Source organism: Alligator mississippiensis, chromosome 10, assembly GCF_030867095.1.
Source record: "Alligator mississippiensis isolate rAllMis1 chromosome 10, rAllMis1, whole genome shotgun sequence".
NCBI classification, from domain to species: Eukaryota; Metazoa; Chordata; order Crocodylia; family Alligatoridae; genus Alligator; species Alligator mississippiensis.
In genome coordinates this window covers 39,313,831-39,339,318 of record NC_081833.1, presented here as the reverse complement: position 1 = coordinate 39,339,318, position 25,488 = coordinate 39,313,831, and the positions used below count along the sequence as shown (strand labels likewise).

At 47.6% G+C, this 25,488-nt stretch overlaps 1 protein-coding gene across 1 annotated transcript in view; it reads left to right on the top strand.

Moving 5' to 3' along the window:
• CALB2 (calbindin 2) overlaps nucleotides 1-25,488 on the top strand; it is a 55,546-nt gene that overhangs the window by 23,830 nt on the left and 6,228 nt on the right. Inside the window, exons 2-5 of the mRNA XM_006271712.4 lie at nucleotides 10,457-10,533; nucleotides 15,566-15,655; nucleotides 18,437-18,517; nucleotides 21,753-21,809. Coding sequence (XP_006271774.1) covers nucleotides 10,457-10,533; nucleotides 15,566-15,655; nucleotides 18,437-18,517; nucleotides 21,753-21,809 — 305 coding nt within the window. The remainder of the gene's footprint in view (nucleotides 1-10,456; nucleotides 10,534-15,565; nucleotides 15,656-18,436; nucleotides 18,518-21,752; nucleotides 21,810-25,488) is intronic.

Genomic DNA, 25,488 nt, shown 5'->3' with positions numbered 1-25,488 from the left:
AGATGCTCTTCATCCAAGGTTACTGAGGGAATTGGCAGAGGTCATAGCAGGGCCCCTGGCACGGCTGTATAAGCACTCATGGTGCTCTGGCCAGGTCCCAGAGAACTGGAAAAAGGCCAATGTGGTCCCCATTTACAAGAAGGGGAGAAAGGAGGACCAGGGTAACTATAGGCCAGTTAGTGTCACCTTGGTCCTTGGGAAGACCTTGGAGAAAATTATCAAGGAGCACATCTGCGGGGAACCAGCATGAGAGAGAATGCTCAGGGGCAGCCAGCATAGGTTCACTGCGGGCAGATCCTGCCTGACTAACCTTGTTTCCTTTTATGACCAGGTCACAAAGTCCTTGAATGCGGGCGTTGAAGTGGATGTCATCTACCTGAACTTCAAGAAGGCCTTTGACACGGTTTCTCACCCCATGCTCATTTAAAAAAAAACGACTGCGGCATTGATGCCTACACAGTCAGATGGGTGGCAAATTGGCTTGGTCACACCCAGAGAGTGGTGGTGGACTGGTAGTTTTCGACCTGGAGGGATGTGGGCTGTGGAGTTCCCCAGGGCTTGGTCCTCGGGCCTGTGCTATTCAACATCTTTATCAGCTATTTGCAGGTGGACGTGGAAAGCATGCTGTCCAAATTCGCTGATGACGCAAAGATGTGGGAAGAAATGGGGGTACTGAAGGGGAGGGACAGAATCCAACTAGATCTAGACAGGTTACAGAGGTGGACAGATGAGAATAGGGAGAAGGAACCTGCAACACACCTATAGGCTGGGGAACACCCTTCTCAACAACACAGTGGCTGAAAGGGATCATGGAATCATTGTTGATTTCAGGATGGACATGAGCCGCCAATGCGAGGAAGCAGTCAGTAAAGCTAACCGCACCTTGTTGTGCATCTACAGATGCATCACAAGCAGGTCCAGGGAAGTGATCCTTCCCCTGTATGCAGTGCTGGTCAGGCCACAGTGGAGTACTACATCCAGTTCTGGGCACCGCACTTCAAGAGAGATGTGGCTAGCATTGAGAGGGTCCAGAGGAGGGCCACTTGCATGGTCAGGGGGCAGCAGGCCAGGCCCTATGAAGATAGACTAAAGGGCTTGAATCTATTCAGCCTCCAGAAGAGAAGACTGAGAGGGGATCTGGTGGTTGTCTATAAACTCACCAGGGGGGACCAGCAGATAATAGGTGAGGCTCTGTTCCCCCAGGCACCATCTGGGATAACAAGGAATAATGGCCACAGATTGATTGAGAGTAGGTTCAGGCTTGATATCAGGAGGCATTACTTTATGGTTAGGGCTGCCAGGCTCTGGAATGGGCTCCCAAGGGAGGTGGTGCTCTCCCCTACCTTGGGGGGTCTTCAAGAGGAGGTTGGATAGATATCTGGCTGGGATATTATGTTCCCAGCACTCGTTCCTGCCCAGGGCAGGGGGTCAGACTTGATGATCTGTTCAGGTCCCTTTCGACCCTAGAAACTATGAAACTATGAGTGTATGCTAGATGCTGTACAAGAAACAGAACAGGGCAGCCCCTGCTCTCAAGAGATTGCAGTCTGATAAGTGACAAGGAGGGGATCGCACTTCTCCTCAGGACCCATCTAAATTAGAGAACTTACACTCCAGTGCAACCCTCTGTTGCAGACACTTTGCACAAAAGTGAAGCAGGCTTACTGAGTAAACTACCCTGATTAGTTACCTAAGTGCACCTAACTCTAAGGTGAACTAGGGCAGAGGACAACCACTTCTTAATAGGATGAGCAACAGGGACTAATGGATGTGACCCCCACTCTGGGCAGAAGAAGAATTGAGCTCCTATTTGTGACTGAGGGTTCAGAGAGTCCTGGTCCTCTAAACCCACTAGACCAGTGGTTCTCAGCCTTTTTAGATTCAAGGCTTGCCTCACTAGACTCAAGACACCCCTTGGAAAATGCTGGCTTTTAGCTTTCACTAATTTTTTGACTACAGAAAAATAATAAGAGCAATTCTTCTCAGAATATTTTCCTATGTGGATGGATCCCTATTTGAAATCTATGTGTTTATCTTGAGTCATGTGTGGGTGTTTCTAACCCAAAGCACCCTTAAAAGGGTCTCACCACACTGATTGAGAATGACTGCACTAAGGAGAACTAGAAGGCTGTACCTGAGGGACAGTAATAAAGGCCAGACAGCACCCCTCCCACACCATCCCTGAGAAACAGATTACAACCAATGCTATGACTGTGTGTGTGGGGGGGGGGGTGTCTCACACACACTATAAGGTGATGGTGATCTCTGATTGCTGGAGAACAGTTGGGCAAACTGCTTCCCCTTTCTGGGTCTCTGTTTCTGTCCCCACCCATTGTCTGTCTTATCTATCTAGATTATCAGTCATTCAGGGTGGGACTGAGTCTCATTGTGTATTCACAGCCTGTGGCACATTGGATTCCGAATTTTGGTGGGGCCTGAAGGTTTAATTATCTCTCATGGCCAACTCACACTGTACTTAGTCACAGTATCTCTGTGACAATTATAGCCGTTGGTTACATGGAAAAATGACCTTGGGAAACCATGAATTGTATATACAATTTTTGGGATGGAGACAAGGAAGAAAGCAGTCTGATGTGAGAGCATCAGAGAGTATGCAGATCTAAGGTAATTTCTCTGCAGTGATACCAGAAATTAATTTGGTCCTTGATATGCCTGGAGCTAGTTCCTCATAAAACTAGGGATTCATACAAACCTTTTTTACCTTTCAAATCTCTAGAGTGTGGACAACACAATGGAGGGTTGAAAACTCAAATAAAAACTCAGCCTGGTTTGAGATCACAAGGGGGTGAATTTAGAGGAGCATACCTGGCTTCCATCGAGAAATTTAACGTCAGCACAGGGTTGCTGGAACCTTGGCTCAGGTGTACGAATCTCTTAGTAAATGTGCCCAAGGTTTCAAATATGAAACCACAGTGACTCCAAACTGAAACCCTGGTAGAAGATCCAACCCAACTCTTGCCTTTTGTTTTTGCAACTCTAAAATAAAGATAAATTGCTTGTGTATAATGTGTGTATGACATAAATTACATAACCATGGAGATTATTACTTGAGAGAGACCTCCATTGTGATAGGTGTGAACATTGGTGATTAAGCAGCAGCCTCTGTTTAAAAAAAAAAAAAAGAATTTCTGCGAGGACATTTTCCTTGCAATCTTCTTGACCTAAAAAAGTCCAAAACTGTTGACCTTTGGGGCATGCAGCAAACCTTGCCTTTTTCACTGACATTTTGGAGTTGCTTTCACATGGCCTTCAATTGGGAGTCAAGGCTGGGGAAAATTCTGGTTTGTATCTCCTTCTGCCTGACTGTAAAGAAGCTTGTATTAGGAGGGTCTCCTGTTTCATTTTATTTTTATGAGCTGGCTTGCTAAGAACCAGGGAAAGCCAGAATCTTCACCAAATGTAAATTCTAAAAGGCAGCATTTTAGAAGTGATCAAATTAATTACTGTAGTTAGCAAATCACTTTGTGATTTTTCAAGGCAAATGGACCATGTAAATGTCAGTTGTTTCTTACCCACAAGCAAACCACATAGGAAAAGCTTTTAGACCAGTTGTTCCATATTCAGTGGCTTATTTTATTATACTATGCAGGCTTTGCTTTGTTCTCAAAATAAAAGCAATGGCCTGATCAGAATTTGTAAGACTTATTTACCCCCTTTCCTTTTTGTTTTTAAATCAAAATTAATTCTGCAAACCAGCTACCTAAAAGCATCTGAATCCAATCAATTTTTCGTTTTCTCTCTTCTGTGATTTAAAAACCAAGCTGCAGTTATCTCTCTTCTATGGGTAAGAGAGAAATATCTTGGCATGCTAAAACCTTGTGCATTGTATTGGAGCCCAAAGTGCAAAATGGAGACGCTGGCAGACAATTAATTTTAGAGCCAGGGATAAACTCAATCTAAATCGGACCTTGACTGACCCAAGAGACTAGGTCTTTTTTCCTTCCAGACATGGTTTTTGTATTGGGGTCTTGAAGATAGAAGGAAGGAATTATTTTAGACATGTTGGTGAAGGATCCAGACCTGCTGGATTCCTGAATAATCTGATGCTGATGATCACCCAGCAGCCTAGCACACACTTGTCTAAGGAGCCCAGTCTCTGGTGATGCTTCCAAGTGGGAAAGGTGTTCCAGTGATCTGGCTAGCAGCTGTTGAACAGAGTTCAATTCCCTGCTCTGCCACAGATTTACTGTGTAACTTTGAGCAAGTCACTTATTGCTCTCCCTTGGTTCCCCATTTGTCAGGAGGATGCTAGCACTGCTCAGCCCCACATAGGTGTTTCAGAGTATTAGGCAATAAAGTTACAATAGGCTCAGATGCTATGGCAGACTGTACAAGTACCACAGATACCCAGATACCACCTAGCAAGTGCACTGCTGCACATTAGAGCAGCCAAGACAACTGACTTTGTCGGCCTGTTTGGGGTTTTCATCTCACCCTCCAAAACAGACTTGATCTGCCTGGCTGCCCAGACAGGCTAGTTCCTGCTCCTCTGCATGTGTCCAGGATACTGGAAGGCACCTACAGAAGCTTCCAATGAGCTCTTGTCAGCTTGCTGACAATAGCAAATGGCTTCTATTTGTTTCCTTGGCCCCAGCAAGGTCACTGTAAATTAGTTACTGAGCTTTGTTCTGACAGACTGTCATCAGAAAAGATCATTTGCTTGTTACCAGCTGCTGCACTCCCTGTGTGCCTTGTCTACACACCCTGCTTCTGAGAAGTCAGGCAGCCTCCATGCCACCAAAAACATGCTGCTCACTAGGGCTGTGCAAAGTTTCAGTAGCCAGTTCTATTCGGAGGAGATGTGTTGGCAAGTTTTACATTTTTTGTAGATTTGAAAGATTTGACAGCCGAATCTCTGAATCTGAATCAAATCAGAAGACCCATTAAAAGGTCCAAATTGATTCAGAAGCCTCTGAATCGATTCAGAGAGACTTGGAGATTCAGCCATAGATTATACAGGCAGCAATCCTTGACGATGCTGGACACAGCTTCCTCCAGCTGGTAAGTCTGTTGTGGTGGGCAGAGATGGGAAGGAAGGGTCAGGTGGGGGGAGGCAGATCAATGCTGTTATCAGATTTGCCTGTCACTTTGGGGTGTTCTCACTTATTAGGGGTACATTTCTGGGGTCTCTGAAATTCTATCAGTGTGCTGCTTGCGTTACTTGTGTTTCTACATTCGTAGATGTTAGGGTCGGAAGGGACCTCAATAGAACATCGAGTCCGACCCCCTGCGTAGGCAGGAAAGAGTGCTGGGTTTAGATGACCCCAGCTAGATGCTTATCTAACCTCCTCTTGAAGACCCCCAGGGTAGGGGAGACCACCACCTCCCTTGGGAACCCATTCCAGACCTTGGCCACTCTAACTGTGAAGAAGTTCTTCCTAATGTCCAATCTAAATCTGCTGTCTGCTAGCTTGTGGCCATTATTTCTTGTAACCCCCGGGGGCGCCTTGGTGAATAAAACCTCACCAATTCCCTTCTGTGCCCCCGTGATGAACTTATAGGCAGCCACAAGGTCGCCTCTCAACCTTCTCTTGCGGAGGCTGAAGAGGTCCAGGTTCTCTAGTCTCTCCTTGTAGGGCTTGGTCTGCAGGCCCTTAACCATACTAGTGGCCCTTCTCTGGACCCTCTCCAGGTTATCCACATCTCTCTTGAAGTGTGGTGCCCAGAACTGCACGCAGTACTCCAACTGCGGTCTGACCAGCGCCCAATAGAGGGGAAGTATCACCTCCTTGGATCTATTTGTCATGCATCTGCTGATGCACGATAAAGTGCCATTAACTTTTCTGATGGCTTTGTCACACTGCCAACTCATGTTCATCTTGGAGTCCACTAGGACTTCAAGATCCCTTTCCGCTTCCATGCCACCAAGCAGGTCATTTCCTAGGCAGTAGGTATGCTGGATTTTTTTCCTCCCTAGGTGCAGCACTTTGCATTTCTCCTTGTTGAATTGCATTCTGTTGTTTTGTGCACATATGTCCAACCTGTCCAGGTCTGCTTGTAGTTGTTCCCTTCCCTCCGGCGTGTCCACTTCTCCCCACAGTTTTGTGTCATCCACAAACTTGGACAGAGTGCACTTCACTCCCTCGTCCAAGTCACTGATGAAGACATTGAAAAGTATTGGTCCAAGGACCGAGCCCGGCGGGACCTCACTGCCCACACCCATCCAGGTCGATACCGACCCATCCACTACGACTCTCTGGGTGCGGCCCTCTAGCCAATTTGCCACCCACCGGACTGTGTAGTCATCCAAGTCACAGCCTCTTAACTTGTTCACCAGTATGGGGTGGGATACCGTATCGAAGGCCTTCCTGAAGTTTAAGTATACAACATCCACCCCTACTCCTGCGTCCAGGCGTTTTGTAACCTGGTCATAAAAAGAGACTAGATTAGTCAGGCACGATCTGCCTGCTACGAACCTGTGCTGGTTTCCCCTCGGCATAATTTGTCCTGCCGGGCTCTAGCAAATGTGAACCTTGATAATTTTTTCAAAGACTTTGCCAAGGATGGAGGTGAGACTGACTGGCCTATAGTTGCCCGGGTCTTCCTTCCTCCCCTTCTTGAAAATGGGAACCACATTGGCCCTTTTCCAGTCCTCCGGGACTTGGCCTGTGCGCCACGAGCGTTCAAATATTACCACCAGTGGCTGTGCAATGATGTCGGCCAGTGCCTTCAGTACCCTGAAGAGCACCGGGCTGTATCTCTATATATAGAGCTGTATCTCTCCCTTCTGCAAGTCCTCACCCCCAATGCAGCTATCTTGCAGGACTGTTTCAGTGGGGCTGGGTTCCTCCAGCCACCAAATCAGTCAAACACATATATGCACATATACACGCAGATTAACAGGACACGCCTGAGCCAGGCTGGGTTATTTAGCATTGACAGGCTAACACCCTCATATGCCTTGAATTCAGTTAATCAGGGAAACACTAAAATGCAGTCAGACACAAGCACGCAGGTTTACAGAGCACATTTGAGTCAGGCTGGACTATTCAGCATTGACAGGCTGACACCCTCATGTGCCTTGTACTCAGTTCATTCCTTATGTCGGCAGAACAATAATAAATGCAGTTACACACACACACACACACACACACACACACACACACACTATCAGAGTACATCTGAGCAGGCTGGGTCCAATCAGCACTTTCAGCTGATACCCTCATGCGCCTCAACTCAGCGTGTCCCCAATCTATTGTCACAATGGTCCTAGTAGTAACTCCCTTGATGAGCAGACTCCACTGTAGTTTTGGGCATTACAGCGATCTTTGGCTTAGGTAAAAGAAGCGTTGCTACAGATCAAATGGGGAGGTCAAGGGGAAGGAAGAGTAAGTGAGGTTCAGAGAGAGAGTATAGCAAACAGCTTGACCATAAAAGTTATTTATTGCCAGGTATATGAACTTATGATGATGCCAGTATTACTAGCCATACAAGAGAGAAAAATAAAACAGTTACAATATTACATAGTTTCAGTTAGGTTTTTGGGGAAGTCTAGTTCAACTTTGATTAGAAAAGTCAGGTTTAGGGAGTTGTGCCTGGAGTAAGAGAATAAAAGTCAGGTTCCTGGAGTCGGAAAAAGAGAGAGAGTTGGGGTCTCACCACTCAGGGAAGTTTGAACCAGTCAGTCGAAGTTCCCAGGTGTTGTTGGAGCTGGCAGACAGGCAGAGCCCTCAGCACAATCAATGATGAGATTCCAGGCAGAAAAGAAGTGGAACTGGTGCAGTTTTTGGATCCAAGCCCCAGGAACTTGGGTAGGGGGTTTTGTAGAGAACTAACAATGGCTCAAGGGAGAACACTAGGTTTGTTTATGGGTAAACAATGGCTCATATGCTGGATAATAGGAACTAATCCCTTCTGGCTATGGGTGGCATTACTCTGAGGGAGCTCACAATACAGACAGGAAGGTTCAGTATTTTGGGTACCACTAAAGGAGTCATTACTAAAATTGTTCTGATAAATGTTGAGCTGGGTGCCTATAGATGTGGGTTGATTAGCATTTGGAGCAGGGATCCCCCATCATGCAGTGCTCCCCTGCCACTCTGGTCCCAGAATTCAGTGTGGTCCTTTCCTTGGAAACTGTTCTCCATCCTGGATGCTAATGAAGGTGCATTTCTGTCCCATCTCCCAGTTAAATGAGTTGTCATCTGGTTCCATCTTGGATGCAAATCAGACCAGGGGAACTTCACTCTTATCACCCTTGCCTGGAAGGCTTTAGATGGGTCTCCCACTGCATCTTCATAGTCTTTTGTAAGTCCTTCCTCTAATCAGTTCTTATTCAGGCAGAGGTGGAGAGGGGAAGAGTCCTCTGTGAGTCAAACAGGCTGCATACTGTGCCAGGGTTCCCCAAGAACTCAGAGCTGAGAGGTAACAATGTCCCCACAGCAATGGAGGGATTGGGGCTGGGGTTGGGACAAGCTGCCCAGCCAGGGCAGGGGGGCATGGGACTTGGGGAGGGGAGCTCCTGTCACTGCGTGCCCCTTCACACTGCCAGTCCAGGAGATGCTCTTCCAGTGGCTCATTCAGCAGCTCTCACAGCTGGTCTGCAAGGGCATGGGTGCAGGCATGTGTCCCCGGATCTGTGTGGAGTGGGCTGAGCCAGGCTGCGCTCCAGGTGGCTAGCCCCAGCTGCTTGCCACCAGCCTCTGCAGGTCAGGTGGAGCCAGGGCTGCACTAGCCCCAGGCACAGCCTGGAGCATAGCCCTGGCTCCGCCCACCCTACAGAGTGCAGCCTAGCATTGGCGGCTTGCCACCTTGAGTGCATCCCTGGTTCCGCTCGCCCAGCAGAACACAGTGGAGTGCAGGCTATGGGGGGGTCTGCACCCACCCTAAAATTCCCCATAGCCCCTGCCACCAGCCCCACCCCAATCCCGGTGTGGCACCCGCCCCAATGCCCTGCTGCTGCTCGCCCAGCTGGGGCAGGGAAAAGCCATGGCTTGTCCAGGCAACATGGGGAGGTTGGAGTGGCTTCCACTGCTGTGCACCGCTTGTCTGAGGCAGTACAGCAGGACTGTCCCGCGCCCCCGCTCTCACCACCCATCCGGAGTGCAGCCCAGCCAACCCCATGCAGATCAAGGGGCACACGCCCGCTCCTATGCCTCAGATTGGTGGTGAGAACTGCCAGAGGAACCACCAAAACAGCAGCTCCTGGACTGGCAATGCACATCAGCGCACAGTGGCAGGACCCCCCTTCCCCAAGTCGGCACCCCCCTGCCCCGACTGGGCAGCTTGTCCCAGCCCCAAACCCTCCCTTGCTGTGAGGACGTTGATCTGTCTCCTCCACACCCCTTCCTTCCCCACTCCTCCCACCACAACATACTTACCAGCTGGAGGCAGCTCTGTCTAGTGTCATCAAGGACTGCTGCCTCTATAGTCTATGGCTGAATCTCCAAATCGGTGCCGAATCATCAATTCCAAATTGGCTAAATTGAATTGGGACAGTGATTCGAATCACCAAATCGAATCACTGTCCCTCCGAATCGGCCAAATTTGAATCCGAAGCAAATACTTGCTGCTTCGCACAGGCCTACTGATCACTTCTATCCCATAAACTTGAAATGGAGATAGTCCCTGTGCCACATGGTGGGGTCACAGGCCCTGACTCTTGAAAGTCAGTGATCTAGGGCTGGCAGCCCTCAGAATCATTTTGCTTCCCTATTTGGGAGCTATTGCATGGGGTCTTGCTCTAGCTGAAGAAGAGCAGGTGTGTCCTTCAGAGAGAAAGGGAAAAAGGCAGGGCTTAAGCAGAGCTGCCAAGGCATATGGGCTTAAATTTCATAGGGCTTTCATCATTGCTTCCCTCCTTGTGGGTTTTCAGCTGACATGCTAGGGTTTTATGAAATGCAGAACTGAAATACCAGCCCTGGTCTGGAGAGAAGTGAGGGGGGAACCACATGGCAGGGATTTGATAGCAGTCACTGCATCTGTGATAGGCATGAATACATGAGATGAGGCAGGGTTAAAGTCAAACAAGGCTCCCCTTAGGGGCAACAGGGAGGCAGCAGGGGCATTCAGTAGATCTCTCAGCTGCCCGATGTCATAGCTTGTGTGATGGATTGGGCCTACTTTATTCTTCCCTCCTTAGTCCTGATGCACACATTGTAACTGGCTGGCCTGGGGATGTGGGGAACCCCTGGAGTATTGGGGTCTTGGAGTTAGTACCTCCTTGAGATGCATGGGGCAGTTCTTTTTCTCAGAACAGTTCACTTGAGCTCTCTCCAAATTCAGGCAGATGTTGCTGGACTGGGTTACTTAGGGCAATTCAAGCTGCTGTCCTCAGCTGTGAAGGCTAGAAACTTGATTTTTTCATGCAAGTACAAAGGCTGCTTCAGTCCCATAGCTCCAGGGACAGGGTCTCTGCAGAGAATACAGTGATGGCACCTGAACCCACTTCTCATCAAATCCTTAATCACATCTAACCACATTTTTTTCCTTGCAGGAAATGGCTACATTGAAGGCAAGGAGCTGGAAAACTTCTTCCAGGAGCTGGAAAGTGCTAGGAAGGGAGCTGGAGTGGTAAGAAGACATTTCTCTGCCTGTGGTTCTTCCTTCTTTTTTTCCATTGTTTCATTCCCTTCTTCCCCTCCTTTCCTTGCCTCCTTGTCAGCTTCCTTCCTGACACAAATGTCCAGCACACCTCATCACTGCACCGTTCCCTCCAAGGGCTGCAGTGATGGGGCACCACAAGGAGGACTGCCTCACGTTGGAGAGGCTATTTCCATAGTGCCAGGCATACTCACAAGGGCATAGGGAGATGGTACTGATTCAAGTTTTGGCCTCCATTCAAATCCTAGTTCCATATGGCTTCAAATGTTATGAAAACCCAGTGTGCCTGCTTATCAACACCTCCAAAATGGAGCCCAGAATTGCCACGAAAACTGCTCCTACCTGGGATTTCAGCACCACTGGAAGGAAATAGAGCAGAAGGCAGCAGCCCTGACTCTCCATATCAGAATGGGGCTAGTGACATTTGTCTTGCCAAAGCATGCTTAGAGCAGATATTTTCCTTGTCTTGAAATCGGAGTATCGCCCCAACACACCCCACAGTTTCCTCTGTAAAAGCTCCAGGCTGTCTGAAGTTGCATTTACTGGCATCTGTTTCTTTGCCTTACCCACTGTCACCAATTCTTGTGATTCTATTATAAGTCCTACTATATTTGATGTTTTACTTAAATCCCTAGTTCTTGGAGGCAAGTGATCACATGAGATTCTGCTTCATTTATCCTACACCAGGGAAAAAGTTCACAGAGCAGAGGGAAGAGCTCAGACGGGAGTGTTCTGTCCTCTGAGTCTATGCCTACTTTGCTACCCCAGCACAGGGCTTGAGGACCCTATACTTCAGGGAGCAGTGTGAGTCAATGTACAGGTCACAGCACCTTCTCACAATCCACAAGCCAGACATGAGCTTTGCCCACAGCTCATCAGACTGCCTGTACAGCTCTCCCATTGTTGGGGTGTTATTGGGCTGGAACTGCTGGCACAGACCCTGGCAGTCTGCCACTGGATTCAATAGCTGTCAAGGCACATATTGCAGATGGCATTGAGAACATGAATTATTGAATCACAGGAAACATGATCTGGTCTAGTTCCAAAGAGCCTCAGTGAGCAGGGCCTCACTTTCTCTCCAAGGAAAACAGAATAACCAAGTTCCTGCCTAGAGCAGTGATTCTTAACAGGGTTCTGCAACACTGGGATGCCATGAGAACCCTTTAAGGGTGTCACAGTGTGCTGCACACTATTAGCAAACACCTACATATGATTCACAAAATAAACCCAGAGATTTCAAATAGGAATCCATAGAGTCAAAAACATTCTGACAAGTTGTAGCCTTTGTTGAGTTCTTTGCCAGAGAAGAATTGCTCTATCATTTTTTCCACAGTCAAAAAATAAGTGAAAGCTAAGAGCTGACAATTTTCTAAGGGGACCTTGAGTCTAAAGAAGCCCTGAATTTTGCCTCACATTTTCAGCGTGTAATTATTGATGCCACAGTAGCCTAGAACTAGGCAAAAATGACAGTGCAAAAATACAGGGTTTATGAAAACTTGTGTGTACTATTGAGGGAAGGCCTGGGCTAATATATTCCAGCTGATAAGACTTGCAAGATGGACAGAGCTTGATGTGGGTAGTATAGGGTACTGTCATAGGAAAGCAGAGCTAGAAGGGACCTCACAATGTAATTTGGTTCAGTCTCCTGCTCAAGGCAAGATCATCTGTTTAAACCATCCCAGTCTATGCAAACTGAAAATTTCCAGGGATGGAGATCCCATTGCTTCTCTAGGTAGCCTGTTTCAATGCTTGACCACCCTCATAGTCAGAAAGTCTCCAGACTCTCCCTACTCCTGCTTGGTCACAGTCCACAGGTGATTTTTGGAATGTTTCAGAAAATACGTATTTCTGTATTTGAATATTGCCAAATCCAAGCTTTCACATCTGACCTCAAAATTACAATAACAAATGTGGCCTTTTGAGTCCCTGAGGCTAGAACTTACATTTTTTTTAATGAAGGCTAAGGTGCTCATCTAATACCTGGTTGGAGAGTGGGGACTTTAAGGAAAGCACATAATACCAGAGTATTAGGGGTGGGCAACATAGGTGACCGCTTAGCGTGCTACAGTCAGGGGGGCACCAAACACACACATACATGCACAAACATATCCCCACCCTGCCCTGCCACTCCAGCTGATCCTTACCCTAGACAGGAAAAGTAGTGCCCAGCCCAGCCCAGCCCACCCCGCCCCACTACCTCCAGCTGCTACTCAGGAGGAACTGGGCTGGGCACGTGCAGGTGGGGTGGTGCCTGCTCCAGCCCACCCGCCTTGCTCCTGCACAGCAGCAGCAGTGCCTGCCCACCTGCCTGCCTGGCGCACCATGCCACTCCACCTCTCTGCTGGACTGAGCCCTTGCCCCTGCCAACCTGCCTCTGCCTGCAGCTGTACTCCTGACTGGGTGGGAGTGCAAAATACAAGTTCACTCAGGGCACCATTTTCCCTAAGGATGGCTCTGAGTAATACCATGAGACTTGTGATCAGTCAAGGTAGTTGGGGACACAGAGTTACTGCTGTAGCCAGGAAGGGTAGGCAAAGAAAGCTGTTGGGTAGAGTCCAGTTTCATTCTGCCATAGCTTCTGACATTTTAAAATGTGCTTTGGTTCCATATAAGGAGTGTTGCTGGGACACTTGGATTGTGCCAGAGTGTCTGTTTTCAGTCTGAACCCTGAGACTGTTGATTCAGGTAGCGCTTTGGAGAGACAGTTGCTCTGTAGCCTATTCATTCAGGTACTGACCTAAGATGAGAAAAACTTACCTTCAAGGCTCTTGTCTGCCTGAATCAGAGCAGAGATTTTCATCCCTACTTATTGTGAGGCAAGCAGGTGCATGACCATGAGTTTTCTATAGCCTACACTAGTGCCTTAACACTAAGTCATTAACTGTAAGAGCTTCTCTCTGCTGTTATCATAAGCAACCAGAGAAACCTGGATCCCCAAAAACTTCACTGGAACTGATAAGATTGTATATTTCTGTAAAGCATTTTGTCAAATAGATTCTGACCAGGTCCACCACCTGGGTTAGAGCTTCATGTACAGCTGCTTTATCATCAGTTATCTCAACAGGGGCTCATCTCTACTGTAAGGGCTCTCACGACTACAAGTAGCTCTGTTGAAGCCAGCAGGTCTACTCCAGGTAGGGTAGTAAGACATATAGTTAGTAGTAAAGGGGTAGAGGCTGTTAACATGTCACTTGCAAAGGGATGATACTGTGATCTAGTGGAAAACACCAGTGAGAACTGGGGTTCTATCCCAGTTCTGCTGCTGGTCTCCTAGGCAAGTCATCTCAGAGCTCTGTGCCTCAGTTTTTCCATCTGTAAAAAAGCTATCGTGATACTCTTCTGTAAAGCTCTGATCTGCAGACAAGCAGTGCCATCTGACAGCAAGATGTTGGGATTATCAGTGGTTTGGTCTGCCAGAGAAACAAAATCCCAGCCGTGGTCAGATACCTGTTTCTAAAATATGCCCAGTGTTTTGCTGGGATGTTAATCTTCTGGAACTAATTTAGACTAGTCATTCCTTGACACGTTCAGGCCTGCTCTTCCTGTATTAATATGCAAGAAGGATGTTTTTGTGCTTATGGTACTGTCCTGGTATACAAGATGTCTGTGTTCAATTCGAGCCCCTGGTGCAAACTCCTTGCAGAATCTTAAAGAAGTTACCAGATATTAGGCCTGTGTGAAGCACCTAGTATTTGCTTTGAATTTGGCTGATTCGGGGGACAGTGATTCAATTCACTGATTCAAAACACTGTCCTGATTCGATTCAGCAGAATCTGTCAGGCCAGGCCCATCCCCCACCCCTCTCCCAGCCCAGCAATGGCTGCCCCAGCTCCCAGCACTTGTTTTAAAAAAAGCCCCAATTCAGCCGGTGCTGCCAGGTGGAGGACAATCCCTGCTGCCCCCCACTGCATGGGGGTGCTCTGCACAAGCCCCCTGTCACTCTCCCAGCCCGCCCGCCCTCCCCCCCCAATGGCTGCCCCACCTGGGCCAGCTCCGGCCCTTTAAGAAAAACAAACAAACAAACCCTGAACTCACCGCTCCTGCAGGCCGGGGGCAATCCCTGCTGCCCCCCACTGCCCCCTGCTACATTGGGGGGGGGGCCTGAGCCCCCAAAGCCTGGGGCTTTTCTTGGGTTTTTTTTTCTTAAAGAACCAGAGCTGGCCTGGGCAGGGCACCCATGGGGGGGGCTTGCGCAGAGTCCCCATGCAACATGGGGCAGTGGGGGGCAGCGGGGAATGCCCCCACTGCCCAGCAGCACCCAATAAGCACTGGGGCTTTTTTTTAAAGTACCAGGTGCCAGTGCGGGCGGGGGCAGCCATGGGGGGGCTGGGGGAGCAGGTGGGGATCGGGGGTGGGGTGGGGAGAGCAGGGAGGTTGGGGGGCTGGCAGGGGTCCCCCCACGGTCCCCTCCCCCAGTCCCCCCTTCCCCACCCCTAGTACTTACCAGCTGGGATTCGACTGCAGCTCCCAGCTGCAGCCACCAGGGACTGCCCAAATCATCAAAGCTCTCTGAATATTTTCTGAAGATTTGGAGAGCTTTGAATCTATTCAGACCTTTAAATTGGTCCCCTGATTCGATTCAGATTCAGCAATTTTCCCACCAAATCAGGCCAAATTTCCTCCAAATTGACTCGCCACCCGAAGCTTCACATAGCCCTACCACATATCTCAGTTCTCCATCTTTGTCTAATTTCTTCAGAGCAGGGAATATCTCATACCACATGTGTCTAGCCTCTTGCACAAAGGGGATTGTAGGTGCTTCTGGAGTGATAGTAATTCTATAAACCCAGGTGTTTTTGAGGCCAGCTGTTCTCTTTGCTCTTCTGCTCTGGATGTTAGAGTTAAAGAGGCTGCCTTCTGAGTTATGGGGATGCCTTTTTCTCTGTCATCAATTCATGACTTAAAGCTGAAGCATTAAGCCAAACCCCATAGATAGAGGGAGAATGGGGCACAGAGGGCCTGCTGGAAGTGCAAGAGGATGAACCTTTCTCTTCGTTCACAGGACTCTAAGAATGACAACTTTGGAGAAAAGATGAAGGAGTTCATGCAGAAGTATGACAAAAATGCAGATGGCAAGATTGAAATGGCTGAGGTGAGTTGTGTTATTGGTGTGTGGAGAAGCCTCCTTCCTCAGCTGCCAACATAGACACAGCTACAGCTAGGAGGGAAGTTTCGTCCCACTGAGTCAATAGGAGACTAGTCACTGACTCCATAGGGATCTGGCTTCTGTACCTAGGCTGAGGTATAGCTTCTACTACCCCCAGATGGGAAGTGTGAATCCTACCATTAGTGAATTACTGCACACTTGCAAAGTACCCTGAGTGTCTTAGGTGTCCAAATCCCAAGGCATCCTTAGGTGCCTTTAAGAATAGCAGTTATAGAGAGCCAGTTGGTCTCTCTGTTAAATTGGGGTCCAGAAAATGTTGGCAAGTCCCCCTGTGATGAAGATTAGGCACCAAGGAAGGGACACACCTTTAAAATGAGAGGAAGGTGTCTGTCCTGCTGCTCTTCCTCTGTGATACATGGACCACTTTCTGCCTTTCCCATCTGTCTCTGCCTCTCCTATATTCTCTTCCCAGTTTTCCGTGTGGCTGTGATTGCCCCATTCTTATCCCTTTCCCTACCACTGTGTGTGTCCATGTATTCACTTGTTTGGTTTGCCACTCCCACCTCAGGGGGCCTTGCCTCCTTGCACATCCTAAAAACTTTGCTCTGTCAGGACCAGTTCAGACCAGTTCTGCCAAGCTGACTCAGGGTGGATAGTCCTCAGTGGCTGTTTCTGGAGCAAAGTGCTACAGACAAGTGTGTCCTTGTCTCTTAGCTGAAGCCAGCACTCACAGGAGGGGACCAGGAGCATGTCAATCACCTGAATCTCCCACATCCTAATATGGTCACCCATTGTATGGTTTCCCAGACATCCCAGAGAGCTATCGCTGTTCACACCACTGTACACCACGTGCAGTCGCTCCTGGGTACAGCTGAGGCACAGATTTAGTTGAAGTCAATTGCATCTATAATGACTGCGATGGGGGGATAGATGTAAGGCTGTAAAACCTCTGGATATTCAACTCGCACCCTTGCAGTTTTGCAGTAACACCTGTCGGCCCAAACTCCTTCCTGCTGCAGCTCTCTTGAAACTGGTGCAGTTACATTAGGGCAAAATTTGACCCCAGCTGCAAGCAGAGACCTCTGTTGAGATTGGGTCATGACAGAGCCAGTTGTATAGTAAGGATGCACCTAGTTGCTAAAATGGTCCCTTTCAGATGGTTTTCCACTGATAGTGCTAATGAAGTCAAGGAAGCCAATGGCTCCATTTCCAGCAGGTCCTTTACCAGCTCTCCTGATTTACCAGCAAGCTTTACTTTATTATTTTCCTAACGAAAAGGCACCTGCTGACCTGTATCAATCTCCTGTCCAGCTGCTTGCTTCTACGGGTCTTTTTAAAAATTGTCTGGCCCTTTGATTAGCACATTGACACTATCTCAAGAGACATAGCTCAAAGTTAAGGTGACAGCTAGGAAAAGGGCAGAGAAAGGGAGAGAAGATGAGGAGAACTGAACAGATTGGAAAACTAGAGGAACTGGAAAATATTCCAGTTTAGGTGTCAGTTTAGGTGACCTAGTCAAAGTGTCAGTTAGGTGTCAGTTTTATCTCTAATAGTTTTTATATTTTTAATCTTTTCTGAAATAATTCCCCAGATTCTAGCTGCCTTGTATTTTTAAAGTAATATTGTTGAACAGTTTTGATTTAAATGCAAGTTTTTAAGTGTTTCCAGCCTTAGTATTAATGTTGACATGGTTTTGCTTTCAAGAACATCATACAGTAGGGGTTTTTTCAACAGTCCTTTCCTGTACTCACAACCCAAACAGTTAAATGCTCTGCTTTTTGCCTGACAAGGCAGGAAGTGAAAAGGACTGGAAGCATCTTTGAAATGAATGCCTTTATTTTTCTTATCAAAACTAAAAAAAGCACAACCTGTAAACACGTAGCATCAATACTGAAACTTGATTTTCAGCAGTTTTATGGTTTCACCAGTCTCTGGTCATGTCAGTAACATATACTTTGATGTCTGTCTTTCCCCACTTCTTGGTTCTCTTTTTCTCGATCACCAAAAATGACAGTGTAAAATAGTCACTTGTACAAAAAAATTAGGTAGAAGAGAGTGTGATATGTCTCTAGTCATTCCCCTTTTGGTTCTGTGACAGCACTGAATTGTTCATTCTGATTGTAAAAGCTGTTTAGGATTGTTAAAAACCCTGGAGTAACAAGCAAAGGAAGAGTCGCATGACTTTGAAGCTCTTTTAGAATGGTGTGGAGGCAGTCTGTCACATTTCAGTTAGTTCCTTTGCAGGTCATCGGTAGGATTAGCACCTAAAACCTTCACACCAAAGCACAGGCATCAACACATAAACTAGCAGAGTAACTGGATTAGGTGGTAGTGAACTGTGCTACAGAAGGATGTGACACTAAACCTGTCAACATGTTTAATCAGGAACAGGACAAAACTGATAGGGAAATAAATTATGTTTCCAAGATTTCAGTGAGTTATTGCAAAGAGCAGAAAGGAAACTTGCTAGGGTTTTTCCATTAACAAAGAATTATACTTCAATCTGGCTGACTATATTTTACATGTAACAACAAAAGTAAAATCCATAAGAGAGAGCACAGTGTGTGTGTCTCAGCAACATACTGTATCAGGGCTGCCTCCAAAACTGGCAGGAGCCTGTGAAAGCAGCATGAAATCTTAATGTGCTCTCATGTAAACCTTCCACAGGGATGAGCTAAGGTGCAGTTGCTGAGCCCTGGCCTCTGCAGGTTGTATGAAATGAATTCTGCTTTTCTCACTAATTCTTTGGCTGTTTCTCCCCAACAGCTTGCTCAGATCCTGCCCACAGAGGAGAACTTCCTGTTGTGTTTCAGACAGCATGTTGGATCCAGTTCTGAATTCATGGAGGTGAATAGAGAGTATATTATTATAGTGCTATTATAGATTCATAGTTTGTAAGGGGCTGGAAGGGACATCACAAGATCATCAGGTCCAGCCCCCCTGCACTAGGCAAGAAAGACAACTGGGGTCAGGTGACCCCAATGAGGTGACCGTCCAGTCTCTTCTTGAAGATTTCCAGGGTAGGCAACTGCACCACCTCTGGAGGGAGTTTATTCCACAGTCTGGACACTCTAACTGTGAAGAAGTTTTTCCTAGTGTTAAGCCTGAAACGGTTCCAGGAGTTTATGGCCATTACTCCTGGTTATTATTGTTATTGTTATTATTACAGAACTGGTTTTTGAAGCATTGGCTTAGCTTTTGGTTAGGCCCAGACTCTCAAAAGTAGTTAGCTTAGTTCCTCAAATAGCCTCATTCTCAAATCCCAGGTAGCTGGGGCATAGATTAAACATAGGTACATCACTAGGAACTATATTGATCACACCTGTATTAAATAGTTTCCCAAACTCCAGACCCAGAATACCCTGGGCTGCTTGTAAAACCTGGGGTAGATTCTTTAGAAAAAGTCTCTTTTTTTAACATTCCTACTCTGGTATGGAATGGAAACACCCCTGATGTCCCTCCATCAGCCACATGTCCCCTACTGCCACTCACTGGCAGATACTTTCCTCTAAGAAGGGAGGTGGAGTTATGCTGCCACAGCTCACTTGGTGAGAGATCACTGTGAATTGCTAGGGCCTTTCAGTTTTAACCTTTTTCAAGAATTAAAAAAGGAGAAACAATCAGGGAGACAGACCTGGGCTGTGACAAAGTGCTTACTGCCTATTGGCTAGTATGTTTTGTGGGTGCCATTCTGCTGGAGATGCTACAGTTGGACAGGGCATGAAAGTGAGATGTCGTAACTCTGTGGTTAAAAAGAGCCCCTCACTCTTTTCAGAGAATTAGGGGTGTTTTATCATAATGTCCTGACCAAACGGCAGCTTGACCATTGGATAGGCTGCCTCTGCAAATTCCACTGCCAGCATTTGAATATGCTGTTCTTTATTTGCTGCCCTAAACCATATAGTGTTGCTTTGGGCTATTAAGCAGTAGCTGGGTTCTACCCCAGAAGCGGCAACATACGTGAGGAATTCCTTATCTACTTCAGAGGGACCTCTGGGGGCTTAAACATTTAATATTTATAGAGCTATCTCACAAACTAGGATAAAAATGCCTCTAAAATTGTAATGCAACGTGTTATATTATATGGCACCTTTGATGAAGACAGAGCTCAAAGTTCATCATAAATATTCTAGCTACATGAAGGGCTTCACCAGCTATTGAAGTGCAGCCATCTTTGGAGCAAATTACAGCAGCTGTCAAACACTGCACAGCAACACTATGCAAGAGTTTAAAACAACCATTGGAAAATGAGTACAATGTCCAAATTTGATGCAGTTGAATGAAACTGGAGTCCACCTATTGCTGCTTAATGAGCAAGTGAAGCTACTGTTTAATATAAGTGTATGCCATTAAATATTAAATTCATCCCACTCTAGCAATAGTGAATATAATAATGAGCATGAACTCTTGACATGAAGTTTATCTCTGAGTGCACCTGGCTCTGTTAATTCAATTTCTTTCAAGACAAAAGACAACATTTGCAGTGTCCCCTGAGAGATGTGGCTGCAGAGAGCCAAGAGGAGTTCTGATAACTGGGCACCTGTGGATGATGGAAATCTATGGTAGGAAGAAGATCAGTAAAGCAGGTGGGTCAGAAGAGGTCTCCCAGTATGTGGAAGACAAGGCAGGGTACTAGTTCAATCAACCATCTCCAGAGAAATAAATAGGAAGATCAGACTTGCTAAATGACATTACTTTCGGAGAATGTAAGTGAAAGGAGAATTTGAGTGAAGGGAAGACTATATACGGGAGAATCTGAGTGAAAGGAAGACTATATATGGGCGGCAGATCTATGGAATTTTCTTCCAGTGGGGACTCTGCTCTCAAGCTAATGGATGTAGTTTAAGAATCAAGATGGAACTTAAACCACAGGGAAAGCACATTTTAACTGTTCTTTCCTTCTACCTTGTCTCTTCTGCTGAGGGGAAATATCCTCACTCACCCCAGGACTTCAGAACAGGCTCATTCCTCACTAGGCCCTTTTCCAAATCCAAACCACTTGGGTTTCTTCATAATGTGGGGAAAGTCATTGGAGATACATTTTTGATGTCTCCAAATCAGCTTTTTTACATCCAATATAACACATGGGTTGCTAGGACAGACCCTGTTCTCTGGTGTCACAGTAACTGTACTGACTGCCACTCTCAAGGCCAAGAGAGGGGCTTCCTAGGCAGGAAAACCCAGCTTGGGTTTAGCACTTGAATGGTTGTACATGAGTATACATGGGGCTGAAGTCAACCTTGATGGTAAGGAGATGCAGTTCCCATTGAAGTCCAAAGATTTCCTAAAAAGATATCAGGAAGCTCTTAAGTCTTGTAGGTTTTATCTACATGACATAATCAAAAAAGGACAAAGGTCTGCCATGCCTATCAGCTCATCAGGCTGGTATGGTTAACACAGGCCTGTTTCAGTAGCCAGTGGCACATAAGGGGGTATGAATTTATCATGTCCAGTTGCCTTTGACTCCCGAGCCCGAATAACCAGGCATCCATTTGCAGTTGGGTCAACTGGCACAACTCTGTGGGTTAATTTACCCTGCTGAGAAGGGTAAATTAGCAGGGGCAGAATGCTTTGTTAATACAGCTCTATTACATTTAGCACATGACCTAGCTCACTCACAGCTAGCTTGGGTAACTAAACTACACTGCACTTTGTCATAGTAGACAGGCCCATGGATTCATAGTGGCCAGAAGGGGCCACTGTGATCATCACATTTGACCTCCTTTGTGGCACAAGCCAGTGAACCTCCCCCAGTAACTTCTGCACTGAGCCGAACACGTCTGTTTGAACTAAAGAAGATCTTTTGGCAGATCCAATCCTCAGGTAAAGGCTTCAAGTAACAGAGTTAGGGAGGTTGCTCCAACACTGTCCTTATGTAGGGAGGTTGTTTCAACAGTTAAGTCCCATTGTTTTAAAAATTGTGTATCTTATTTCTATCCTGAATGTGTCTAGCTCCAGCCTCCTGCCATTGGAGCTTGTTTATGCCTGTGTCTGCTAAATCAAAGGGTGTCAGCTGCCCACACCTGCTCTTCAGGGAAATTACCCAATCCTATACTAACGTGTTGTGGTATTCCTATTGCAGGCTTGGCGGAAGTATGACACAGACCGCAGCGGCTACATAGAAGCCAATGAGCTCAAGGTGGGGTGCAAGTGAAGAACGCGAGGATCTGGGAGATAAGGCTTTAAAGGGTTATGCTACATCTAGGGGCCAGTCTTGCCTGGAGGGCCTCACCTTTGCATAGCTCACTTGTGGTCCACTCTGAGTGCATCTACACATGCATTTACTGTGCAGTAACTTACTGTGCCATAAGCAGTTTTTAGGCCAGCATCTACATGGCAGCCATTAAAGTGCAGTAATACTGTATGTGGACTGCGCTGGGACTAACTTTAGTCCCAAGTCAGTTCACACACACAGTATTACTGTGCAGTAACTAATCGGGTGTAAATTTGATACCTGCATCATGATGCATCATTTTGATACCTACCATCATTTGATACCTGCGTGATGCAGGTATCAAATTTACACCCAGTCGGCTTAATGCACCATATTTACTGCACAGTAAGAGCATGCATGTGTAAGTGTTCACCCTTACTGCACAGTAATTTTTGGTTACTGTGCAGTAACCTAAACTACTGTGTAATAAATGTGCATGTGTAAACACACCCTCTGTGGAGGGTCACTATTGTCAATACATATCTGCCATACTTGGTCCATCAGTCTAGAAAGAGTCTTGATAGCTTGCACTGTCCCTGCCCAGCTCCTCTTTGCTTTTGTGTTCATCATAATGCAGAATGAAAAGTACCTTCTGCTCCCATTGGAGACAAATGGTAAAACTGCCCCTGACCGTAATAACAGAGGCACAAATGGAAGGAGCAAGATGGGACCTACCACGCATACCCAGTAACACCTGTATCAAGAGCACCTCAATAAGGGATTGCTGTGTCCTAAGGACCAATGAAAGCTGATCTCATTGCTGTTTGCTCAAACCTGTAATCAAACACTGCTCAGCGGGCAACTGACCTTGACTTTTCCCTGTTGGGGGGAGAAAGGGGGTGGGGGGAAGGGGGGTCTTAGGTAGGTTTTGCTCTGCTGTGTGTGTCCGTCCTTTACCCCCATTATAAGGATAGTTCCTGGCTGCCTATTTATCACTGCTTATAAAATTCTAGCTGCTGGGATTTAGTCCCTTCTCTGGAACACCCTTCCCTGTAACTCAATGACCTCTCTTTTTCAGAAAGTGTTATTCTTCCTTAGAGCCAAATCTTGTAAGGTGCTGAGCAGCTCCTACTTCCCTCAGCATTCATGAGCATTGAGCATCCTCTCCCCATTTAAGGGCTGAGTCTAGGAACACTGACTGTTCCACTCTGATGGCAGAGGCTCAGTGCATCTTTGCTTATTTGAACAGTATGGCGTGTCCTCTTACTCAGACGGTTGTTGAGCTGCTTCTGGTCTCAAAGAACTTAGCAGGAGTGAGGAAAGGTACCCATAATTAGGGCAGTCCTGTACCTTTCTTTAGGGAGTGAGGAGCCTGATCTAGAAATGCTACAAGAAATGTTGGGCCTGATCCTAAGGTGGAGGACATCAACCAGGCTCTCCTGAGCTCAGGTGAAGCTGTTTACACCAGCACTGGACCTAGGGATGCTTTTCAGGCCCACATACAAGATTGCAGAGAGCAGGTCATTGCCACTCTGAGAAGAGAGGAGACTGGACTCTTAAAGACATTGCTTTAGGTCAGGGGTTGGGAATTATTTCTGCTGGAGGGACGCTTAATGAGTTTTGGTGAGGCATTGAGGGCCACAAGGGTAGCCCCACCCCTTGACAGGTGCCCCCCTCCCCTAGTCAGCATCTTGTGATGAGAAGTCCCATCCCCTAAACCATCCCCTTTGCCATTGGAAGTCTCTCCCCTTGCCCCAAAAGTACTCTTTGTGTGTGGGGGGGAGTTGTATATTGTGTGGATGTGAGATGTGTATGGTGGGGTGTGGGGTACATGTGTGGATGTGGCTGAGGTGTGCGGGTGTATGGGACTTGGATGTGTGTGTGGGTATGTTGGGGGTGGGGGCTGTGAGGGTATGTGGATGCATGTGTGGGGAGGTGTAGGTGTATGGGAGGGTGTGGGTACATGTATGGATGTTTGAGGGGTGTGGGAGTGTGGAGTGCATATGTGGTTGGGGGTGTGTGTGAGGGTATGGTGGGGTGTGTGGGGTGTATGTGTGGATACATCTGGGGGGTGTGAGATGCATAGTTTGGGTGTGTGAGGGGCTGTGGGTGCATGTATGGGGAAGTGTAGGTGTGTATGTGGGGTGTAGGTATGGTGGGGGGTGGTTGTGTGTGGGGGTGGAGGTGGGGTGTGTAGGTATGGTGGGGGTGTGGGGCTGGTTGGGGTGTGGGTGGGTTGGGTGTGAACATGTGGGGGTTTCTCCCCCCCATCCCCACCGCCTGTTCTTTGTGATATGGCTGAGCCCAACCCCTCTGCAGGCAGGGGGAGGTGGAGGAGGGAAACAGCACTCCCTGCCTGGCTCCAACACACTGAAAAGGGTGGGAAAGCAGCTGATGCCCACAGGCAGCAAGAGAAGCCCCTGCAAGAGGGGAGTGGGGCACAGGGAGCCAAGCCTGCCACCACTGGTTCTCTTGGTCTCTGTCTTACACCTGCCTCATGGGGCTACAACCAAGCCTGCGCTGGCTTCTGCTGCTGCTTCCATCCTATGTGCCTGCCTGCCTGCCTGGGGGGCTGTACCAAGTGCGCACTGGCTGCTACTGCTGCTCCCACCCCACCTGCCTGTCCTGTATCTGCTCAACAGGACTTTGTGAGCAGCCAAGCATCTTCATGCCCCACCTCCATCCACAGGCTCAACCACCCAGCCATGTATGAGCAGGACCAAAGGCAGAGCCCACCCCACTCTCGTCAATGCTGCAAGCTTCCCCTCCCTGCCCAGAGCACTGCAGCAGGGACAGGAGGAGTCGTCACTGGAAGCCAGGGGAGCCCAACAGTTCCCTAGGCAGTGGCAGCAGCAGCCTTGCCAGGAAGATACTCCCACTGGCTGGGGCTGGCAACCTCCAGCAGAGGAACTGCCCTAGGTGGGAGCGGGCAGAACTCAACCCCATGTAGAGCACAGGAGGGGCAGCTGCTGGCAGGGCTGGATAAAATTAATTGGTGGCTACCTGCCTGCAGGCCGGATCCAATCAGTTGGCAGACCAGATCTTTCCCACGGGCTGTATTTTGCCCACTCCTGCTTCAGGTGGTAATGCAGAGTGAGACATGTGCGACCTCCTGGGTGGCTTTCTTAGACACAAGAGCTCATTGCGACCTGCATGCACAAACCTAAAGGTAGATTCAACCCTGATGGAACTGGGTACAGTTCCATTGTTTGATGGGTACCAAAGCTGAATATGGCCCCTAGAGACACTGGGGAGCAGATGCTGCTTTCCTTTGATTATCTGAGGAATGAGTATCCCAAGATAACTTCTCCTTGCCCAATTTTAGTCCTAGAGAAATCCATACTGAGCATTACAGTGCCATAAGACTGGCACAGCAGTGGGAGTACCATGATACCAGCTACTGACCCAGTGATACCACTGCCACTTTGCTCTCTGGATATCCCAGCTGTGACATTTCCAGACCAGCTCTTGCACTCTGGCTGCCTCCCTTGGCTGGAAAGACATGGAATGGAATCTCCTTTGGGACCCATCAGTGCCATTCTCTGGTTGGCTATCAGGGTTTACATGACACTGCCCCTTTGCTTTTAATAGAAGACAATGGGGGCACCTTTTCCCTAGAAAGTGCCAGTGAATTTGTAACACTGGGCTTTAAATGTGTTGTCCC